The 9,817-nt window shown below is 43.1% G+C and overlaps 1 protein-coding gene across 1 annotated transcript; it reads left to right on the forward strand.

Annotated features, from left to right (window-relative positions):
* Window positions 1–313: 313 nt before the first annotated feature.
* Window positions 314–2,263, forward strand: BDB00DRAFT_980913 (major facilitator superfamily domain-containing protein). Its single transcript, XM_053129976.1, has 3 exons — window positions 314–711; window positions 791–1,252; window positions 1,348–2,263. Exons 1-3 carry the CDS (start codon window positions 463–465, stop codon window positions 2,032–2,034), a joined length of 1,398 nt encoding a protein of 465 aa, XP_052975866.1. The 5' UTR covers window positions 314–462; the 3' UTR covers window positions 2,035–2,263.
* The last annotated feature ends 7,554 nt before the right edge of the window (window positions 2,264–9,817 follow it).

Genomic DNA, 9,817 nt, shown 5'->3' on the forward strand with positions numbered 1-9,817 from the left:
GTTTAGGATTGTGTTTGGAGTTGCGGATTGGTTGCCTAGGTGTCACAGTGAGACCGTGAGAAGCCGTCGGGGTTCGGGTAGAATGTCCGTCGCCAAGAGACAGTCTGCGGCGGGGAGCCACGGTAGGGTTCTGATCTAATTGGTGGATTGCGGAGAAAGGTTTTGTGGAGAGGGCTTCTTTTTTTGCTGTCGTTGCTTTTTAGGAAACTTGAGGGCGAAAAAAAGCTTCCAAGGGTCCACACGCTGAGATTATGTCATGGAGCTCAGGATTTCAGGGTTCGTCCCTGTTCGGCGAGGTGGTCCCTATTCGTGCAAAAAAAAAAAAGGACGCAGACCTGGTTTCATCTGGGACGAAATATAAAAAAAGGGTCATAAGTGGTGGTTTTGACAGTATAAATACCCCGACCTCTTCTCTTTCGTAGCTACTTTTTCTCCACATTTTATTTCCCCTCCCCCTTAATCATGGACATTCGCAATATACTCTTCAGGAGACTCGCATCCCCACTCGTCCAGGTCGTTCTTTTGGGCTTCGTATGTCTTTGCTGCCCGGGCATGTTCAATGCCCTCAACGGCCTGGGTGCGGGTGGTATGATGGCTTCAGATATCGCTTTGGTGAACTCTGCCAACAGTGCTCTGTACGCTTGTTTTGCCGTCGTCGGCTTTTTCGCTGGTTCTGTCACCAACACATTAGGTGTCAAGACCACATTGACAGTACGTGTATATTCTTTTAAATGTAATTTTTGAAATGTTTGCGACATGGCTACTCATAATCGCTCGATTGTTTCAATAGATCGGTTCCGCTGGTTACGCTGTTTACTCCTCATCATTGTGGGTTTACGACGCGAAACAAGTCTCCGGATATGTCATTGCATCTGGCGCCATCTTGGGTTGTTGTGCAGGCATCTTCTGGTCTGCTCAAGGTGCCATCATGATGGCCTACCCCGAAGAAAAGAACAAGGGCAAGTACGTCGCAATCTTTTGGACCTTATTCAACATTGGTGGTATTCTCGGCTCAGTCATCACCCTCGGAATCAACCTTGAATCGGGAGGCGACGGTGGCGTATCAACTGGAACATACACTGCATTTGTTGTCATCATGATTGTTGGCATTTTCCTCTCCCTGATCCTCGCTCCTCCTTCCATGGTCGTCCGTTCTGACGGTACGCACGTTTCTGTCACCAAATCTGCTCACTGGCTTGAAGAGCTTAAAGGTGTCATTCGAGTCTGGAAGGAATGGCGCATCATTTGTTTGGTAAGATTGCAATTTAGTTCTCCCCTTATTTTTTCCTCCCCCCACATTCTGCTGAGTGAAAAGATTAACTAATTAACACACTCACTGACCTGCAGATACCCGCATTTCTGGCCTCTAACTGGTTCTACGCTTATCAATTCCACGTTAACGCCGTCTATTTCGATGCTACCACTCGTGCATTGAACGGTACCATGTACTGGGGTATGCAAATCATCGCCTCCATCATCTTTGGTTTCATCCTCGATTATCAAGGCTTAAGCCGTCGTGTCAGAGCTCTCTTGGGTGCTGCCATCTTGTTTGTTGTCATGATGGCCATTTGGGCAGGTGGCCTGGTTTTCCAGCTTTCATTTGAAAACGACTACGATGACCCGATCCATTGGACCGACTCGCGGTTCGGCCGGCCTTTCTTGCTTTACATCTTCTACGGTTTCTCTGACGCTTTATACCAGTCGTACTTGTACTGGCTTATGGGTGCAATGTCAAACGATCCAAAATTGCTCGCACGCTACGCCGGCTTCTACAAAGCCATGCAGTCGGCTGGTGCCGCGATTTCGTTCGGTATCGATTCTGCTGGTGTCCGCTTGCGATGGGCATGCGTTGTTTGCTGGGTTATTGTCACTATCTCGTTCCCAGGCATGTTTGTTGTCGCTAACCAGATTTCACAAACGAATGCCCCAGCAGAAGACACAGTTGATAACGATAGCTCGTCAACAGAACACAACATGTCAGTGATGGAAAAGCCATCGCAGCGCAGCATTTCCGATGGAAAGTACGAAGTTTAATACATTTATAAACTCTTCCATATCCTCTTTCCTCCCCTCATACATAATCTCATTTTCCGTTTGTACACTACTCTCCACTTCCATCATCTGTATCCTTTCCTCTTTTACACGCACGCTGCTTTCACGCATCTCCTTGTACTATATACTGTATAGCTCCTCGTATGTTACCATTTCAATAATAACTAAGGCTAAGTTTTCTTCAGCATAAATTTCTCACTGGACCCTGTCGTGGGATAATATAATAGTTGAGAACCCTGACCTCATCTGAAGACCCTTACTTCCCGATACGGAACGCACTAAAAGTTTTCCAGGGTGCAGTCGACCAGCGATACTTTAAACCGATCCGCTGACGTTAGCAACTACATATTTTAAAGAGCGTTAAGCAATGTATGGAAGGTCGCTTCTTTCTTGCTTTTCTCATGAGGAATTACAAGAGCCCGAAGGGGTTCCTTGAGGCTGGAAGCGAAAGCACATGGTTGCCTCGAAAAAGAGTGAAACTCACAAACATGCTGTCTGACGTTAGGTCTCATAACCAAGGATGTTCATTCGGTATCTTCCTAGACCATTTGACTTGACCTCATTTCCAACTCCCAACCCCCAACCCCCAAAGAAAATAAGGTGATTATTAGCTTTTCCCGCTGATGATTTCGGGGATGCCGACTCAGCTATGATGATGCATTATTGAGGGGCTCCGCTTTCCCGTAGCTGGCTGGAGAAAAAGGAACAAGACAGTGGGGGCCAATGAAAAATTTTGATACATTAACCAGCTACGGGAATGCCACTGTGGCCTGCATGTAGATGACAAATGTATTTCTGGCAATTGAACAGTAGCATACATTTGTAATCTTTACAATAACTTTTCGCGAATCGCCGGAAAGACATCGATGTGTTGATCACCGAGTTCTGTCAAAGTTTGTGCGACTTTCTGCATACCAGAAAGAACTCCGTTTTTCAGTGTTGTAGTGGTCTTATCATACCGTTTCATTCACGTATCAATTCAATATGTGGATAAAGTACAAGTCTAAAATGATAAGTTAGCATTGAAATGGTGATAGGACATTGCAGGGATTTGCAAACAAGATGAAGATAACATCCTATGTACTTTTTGTATGTATACGCATTTGATACCTGACTCACGTGGGCACCGTGTGATTCTCAAGTGGAATCAAGTTTTCTATATCATTTATAGTAGCATACCAAATGACTCTTTCCTTTGGTTTTTTCTTATATACTGACTATCATAAGCTTCCCTATAACACTCGACCAAATCCTAGCAGCGATAGCCCCAATCGACGACGATCAAGACCAAAAAAAATAGCATACAAGAACGATTGTGCATCGAACATAGGCAGTCGGTCGAAACGCTCCTTTGCGGCGGAAAAACCAGATTGGCAATCAATGAGACCATATGCTCCTTACTAAGTTTCTTACCATATTGTCGCCGATAGTGCTGCATAGAATCATTGCTGTACACATTCACCAGGAACTGCCTGCATGTAAAAGATTTTATCGGTGTCCCGTCAACTCGAAGTGAAATTCCTTTGATGTGCGCCGATTAATAATGTAGTCTATGCAGTTCTTCTTTAATCAATCATCGGGTGATCTTAGACAAGTATACAGTATTGACGTTAGGATTACAAATTGAGAGGAAAAGATAAACATGATTTTTGCTGAAGAATGCGAAAAAGCGTTTAACTGAAAATATCGGTATGAAGCGGTAATTTCCACAATGGCGACCAGGTAACAAATGTTTCTGGCACTAAGCGTAATGAACCCTGAATCGAACAAAACAAAAATCACACTAACCAAAAATAAACACTTATGTAATAAGACCCGATCCTAACATGACACTCAACAACCGTTTGCTGAAGTTAATCCAACAATAAACTAATAGCAATGCACGGCAATCGCTCTTTCAACCACACAAGGTTGAATTTTTGCAAATCAGAGATTTAGAGCTCTTTTCTTTCCTTTCTTCTTTCTTTGAAGTCAACGTAATATAGTGAGACTGTACCCAGAGTAACAATTTAGCATACAACACTTGAGGCATGCGTAGTATGTAGTTGCTGATACACAATAGGGCTAGGTAATTCATTTTTACGATCAGGAAAATGATATCTATCCTCGTTTTGCCTTAAGGCACCGCATTATTTAACTATTGCTTCTTTAAGCTTGCTATAGCTGCAATCATGACAATGATGTAAGAGTACGCGTTTGGTTGATGTATTTTTCAGCCTCTCCTCTACTTACCCGTGGTGATTTTACGCCTTCCTTTTGCCGATCACATCCTGGCTGCTGGTTCCACATGTCGGTCGGCCATCGTTTATACCATAATCTATATAAGTCGTTTTAATCCCTATTCGGCGGTAATCGTTTGTTCATAGATTGCCAATCAGGAAGTAGCTTAGTCATTTAGCGTCTCGTCAAGTATAATAAGGATTTTATCGGCGTCGGAAATTTGAGATTGTAATCAAATGCCTTTTTAAAGCCTTCGAAAGCCTTTGAAACCTTTCCAGAGTATTTGAAGATTTAAATACATATATAAATTATGAATAGCCGATAAGTGTTTCGTGTAAGTCTACTGGCCACAATAAAAGGCTGGAATGAACTGATCAAAGACGTTGAGACGCGAGTTACCACATTCGATAGTGTCCGCACATTGGGGAAAAAGAGGGTTGGCTACTAGTTTACATCGCATTTCATGGATGTATATTTGGGGAAGAGTTTAAGTATATATTAATATCATAGCGCATACTTTTACTTTGACCATTGAAAAAGACAGTTAATAAATTAGACACTATTCAAAAATAAAAAGGACGAACCGCCAAAAATGTCTGTTAACCAGGCACCCACATCGAAAGGCTCGGCACTATGTTGTGCGAGTTCTACTACCGTGTGATATGCGGGTGTTGTTGTTGCTCTTGCTGCTGCTTGCTCTTCTTGAACCTGTTCTTGGCCACCAGCGTTGCTGCTCCGTTGTTGTTGTTGTTGTTGTTGTTGTTGTGATGGTGATAACGGTGACGTCTATAGTTTTTTGAGTGTCGTGGACACTTTTGTCATACGATTGAGCGACTGGTTGTCGCCTTAGTGGTGACAGAGCTAGTGGAAAATCTCCAATTATCAAATAGCTTCCAGAGAGAGCCATCATTAAGGATACTCGAAAACAACAGTCGCACCATGTTGACAGAGTCCAAGGATAGAGCCACTTGATCGCTTACTGCAGCCACCCGGTGACATCTGACTTCTTTTAACGACTTATGATCCGATAAAACGGTTGCCAAAGCTTTATCAGGCACGTCGAAACACTAATATATTTCCAACGTTTTGAGTCCGTTGAAGCATCACAAACTGCTGATGACTGCATTCGCAAAGTACTGGTGTTGTAAAACCGTGTGTAAGACAAGCACGATTCAGCTCCGAGGAAAACGTGCTTGTCAAACAGATTGCTGAAAATTGTTTTCCATAGCACAGTGTATGTATCCAAAGTTTTTTCTCGTGAGTTTGTCCGCCTTGGTCAATCCGCGCGCGATAACGTCCATGTTTTCTATATACTCGAAATAGACATTGCGTAGGTCTAAACAATTGCTCAGCAACTAAGAATTGTGAACGCGATATGGTGATTGTAATATCAAACAAACCAAAAGAGACGGAATAAGTCAACGAGACCGGATGGGATCTAAAACCGGCTTATCATGATAACAGAAGTTCTCACCAGCATGTGCATTGAACATATTCATTGAGCTCATCAGAGTAAACGTCTCAGATAGTAGCTAATGTGAATTGCATGATCTGTATTATGACAGCTTCTTCCTGAGCATAGCTGATTCGTGTAGCATCAATATCTGTCTGGATGAGGAGATGTTGTGAGGTTATAAGGGAAATCACAGCAATCTTTAATGACGGCTCAAAGAATATGATATGTGTTATTTATCATGTTGGATACAACACTCCAAATGCAAACTACTCTCCCATCCGCCTTCCGTAAAGCCTTTTCGTAGTGCTCACACCATGGAAGTGGTCGTCTGTTTTATTTTCCATTGATGTACATAATTTTTATGGCTCATAATATTGCTGCGTGATGAAATTACCTATATGTTGTATAGTGTACGCTTCACCCAACGACATCTACTTCCTTAATCCTAATCCATGTAGGAGAAGAAGACATGCCGTACTTGGCAAAGAATTCTTACGACTCCTTCAGAGAGACGATGTCGTGTGCTGGCGGCAGGATATCGTGTTCGCGTGGCTAGTATAAGTATACACTTTCATTGAGACGATTTAGAAAACTAACTTAAAGACATCATTATGATACGAGGATGACTCTTGGTCTTTTATTTTGTATGAATATATCATCAGGTAATAGAACATCCCGTCAATATATAGTTGGTACAAGCATTATTTGCAGACAAGCCAAAGGACTATCAAAGAAAGAAGTTAGAGAAAGCCATACTTGGAGTATATAGTAAAAGCAAACAACAATTGAATCAATCACTCACCACGTATTTCCAGAACAGATCGTCGCGGCCCCTACCCTACCCTCCCATTGCTGGGAGAACCTCCACTTTCGTCTGGGCTCCAGAACCTATCATAGATGCAATTATCCCCTCGCTCGCTCTTCAGACGTTTTCTTGTGTATATTTTGCCACTAACCGTTCTCTGTGACGCCTCCTCTTATCCGTGTACGTGACCTCACCATACTGCCCAATCCCGTATGGCTGCCTGCTACGGCGGCATGACCCTGACAGTCATCGCGTTTAGTTGTGGCCGCGCTCCACTGCATAGTCTCTACGTGTTGCCGACCCGTGCCCCGAACCTAACGTCTATGCGCGGCCGGTGGTCAGTTTATCGAGTCATTTCCAGGACTCAGCAAGCGGTCACAGGGAGTACAGGATCAAGAGGTGGGCGCAGGTCACGATTTACTGGAGAGGTGCATGCGCAATCGAACTTACCATGCTTTCGCTCTTCCACTCGCAAGGTAAACCAAAATTTCTTTCAGGCCTTCCGACAAAAGAGAAAAAGGTTAGGCATCGCCCAATCCGCGAACCAATCCTGATAAATCTTAACAACTACAGCAACGAAGGCACGTAGAAAATCAAGTTATTAAGACGTAAATACCAGAAGAATGCTACCCTAGTTGAAGAAGTACAGAAAAAGAATAGTTACCCTGTAGTCGTCACGCATATCCGTCCGCCGCCGCTACTACTACTACTACACACGCAAAATCAACGACAATGATTAAAAGAAACGTTGGTGACGCATTGGAAAAAAAAAACAAGTTGGAGATCATTGAAATTTGAAAGGTGTTTTAAAGTAGGAGGAAAAACTTACACTGTAAAGGTCCCATAGTACACCGCGTGTGCCAAAAGCAGATTCGCTGATAAGGATTCATAAAGAAAGCGAATTGCCAATGGAGTATGTGTTAGAAAAAAGAACTCTTTTGAAAGAGCGAGTGAGGAACTGATTGAAGTAACTCGTTCGCGCATTGCTCTACTTACACGCCCAGGTTTGTTGCCATCACGGTTCTTGTTGAAAGAGACAAGAGTGGTGATGGAAAAAACCTTTACTTGACTGTCAAATTATTGAAACAACGACACAACCATGGCGCACTGCCTAAGCCTCGCTGCTTCGCTGCTTTTTTTTTGCATGGGATATCATTAAGAGAGAAAAGAGGAGGTTCACACATACACCGAGTATCTCCATGTCTCCCGGTTCGTGCCTCGTCTGCATTACACACCCAGGTTTCACCTTGGGACTGAGCTCCGCACCCTTTGCAGGTACCTTTTTTGTGTAGACGATGATTTATTGAAATACCGTTGTTGTCGGTATTTATAATGTCAGAAAAGAGGGTTGACAAACGCACTATGAAAAAGTACTGATTTCAATGTAATGCGGGCTGCTACACCGTCGGGCCAGAAGGTTGATCCTTGAAACACTTGATGCCAATGGGAGTCCCATATGTGGAGTATGGTAGTGGCGATGATACATATGAACTCTGGTTTGACCGTGAGCGGGAAGGTGTTGAGAGACCTACTGTAATGTGATCACACGTCAAAGACTCATGGTCGACAAGGAAGCGCTTTGCAGGTACCGCTATACTCGCACGGATAAACTGAAGGACCGGATGTGTCATAATCACCTCCTTACAACATAACATAGCAATCGTTGCCATCGTTACTTTACCTCACATGCTGCTGCAGAACCCCCATGCGTAGCTCATATAGCTTTCTCTATGTATTTGTTATCAAAACACACCTCCCCTGGCTAGTAGTACCTCCACCTTCTTGTGCGCCCTCTGAGTGTAAACTTCAATTCACTTCTTGCACGATTAACCATCATCTCCTCGTTAGTGCATACTGATGAGTTGACAGCGAATTTGGCATTATCATAGTAGTCACTAGATCAACTTAGTACTTTGGTGCTTTTGTGTACCCATCGCTATACCTCTATTAGAGGAATCTCCTATGATATCTTTCTTCCCTGTGTATTTCGCTTGTCTACTTTTTACACTGTAAAGCGTCAATCAGTAGCATTGGTGCATATTATATCTGTTGTTTCGGCCCCAATTCTACCACTGACACAATAAAACAGACGGTTATTCTGAGACAATTTAAGTCTATACACATCAGTACTCTAAGCGTATATAAGTGAGAGGCGTACGCATAGATTCGTTTCCAAACACTCTGTTTTTCCGCCTTACAATACAAATTAAAATGTGTATTTGTTCGTTGCTTTTGTTATCACCCCTGTACAAACTGTTGCTACCCGTGTCAGTAAACTCGGTAATACATCATTGGCTTGAGACCGTGATCCGACAAACGATCAGGATCTAAGCAATTCTTCCAACCACCTTGCGTTTCTCGGGGAGCGTTCAACTTTTCTGGAGCATGCACATTTGCGCTTGTATATATTTAGTCTTCAGCCTTCAACTTTCCAGGAATTATTCAATATCAGTACATTAAAATGCGCCACGATTTGAGACGAACGAACATGTTGTTAAAAAAAAAAAGATCCGGATAGCGACTGCCATTTCTCCTTCTTCTCGACCATCATCCTTGTAGTTTCGCAGCTCTATGAATCTATGCAGTCTATTCACAAGAGTGCTCTCGTATCTGGAAGAACCACATACCTTTGTTTTACGCCGCCATTTCTGTGGTTGCTTACAAATGAGAATACAGTTGTAAGCGGAGGAGATGAGATGGCTCGGTTGTTGCGCGCTTAATACAATTTACTGATGAAGAATCATATATCCGTAAGTAAAATCACGCGTATAATAAAATTATTGCATCGTTTACTCACACATTCTTTAACACCTCGTGCCACGCCAACTCTTACCAACAAAAGTAAGCTGACTGATGCAATTGGCAATTTGCATTGTATATGTGTAAATGTGTATAGCACGATGTGCCACATAGATTATTCATGCAGGTTACGCGACAGAGATAATGCGAGGATGATAACTAAAATGATAAAAGGGTCATTCTTCGCCTGTAAGCGCGAGGGAGAAGTAACGCAAGCTCAATCGCCATTGACAAGGTGGAATCCGTTTACGAAAGACGAATGGTCAAGAGGAAAGGGGTACTTTTTGAAACCGGAGAATAGCGGGAAAAAAGGCATCCTACTTGCGTTATAAAATATCGTATAAGCCCTTTTTAAACCAAGCTTTGACAATGCGAATCCGCAGCAGTCAGTCAAGCTTGAAGTCAAGCGTGTTTCAATTGCTGCCGTTGGTGGTCATTTGTTTCAAACGGATCTTGCATCACAGAAAAGAAAACACAGACGCAAC

Source organism: Zychaea mexicana, assembly GCF_025766255.1.
Source record: "Zychaea mexicana strain RSA 1403 chromosome Unknown BDB00scaffold_85, whole genome shotgun sequence".
NCBI lineage: Eukaryota > Fungi > Mucoromycota > Mucoromycetes > Mucorales > Lichtheimiaceae > Zychaea > Zychaea mexicana.

Coding starts and splice junctions, on each gene's coding strand:
- BDB00DRAFT_980913 (XM_053129976.1), top strand. CDS start 463: ATGGACATTCGCAATATACTCTTCAGGAGACTCGCATCCCCACTCGTC. Junction 712..790: donor GTGTCAAGACCACATTGACA/GTACGTGTATAT, acceptor TTGTTTCAATAG/ATCGGTTCCGCTGGTTACGC. Junction 1,253..1,347: donor AATGGCGCATCATTTGTTTG/GTAAGATTGCAA, acceptor ACTGACCTGCAG/ATACCCGCATTTCTGGCCTC.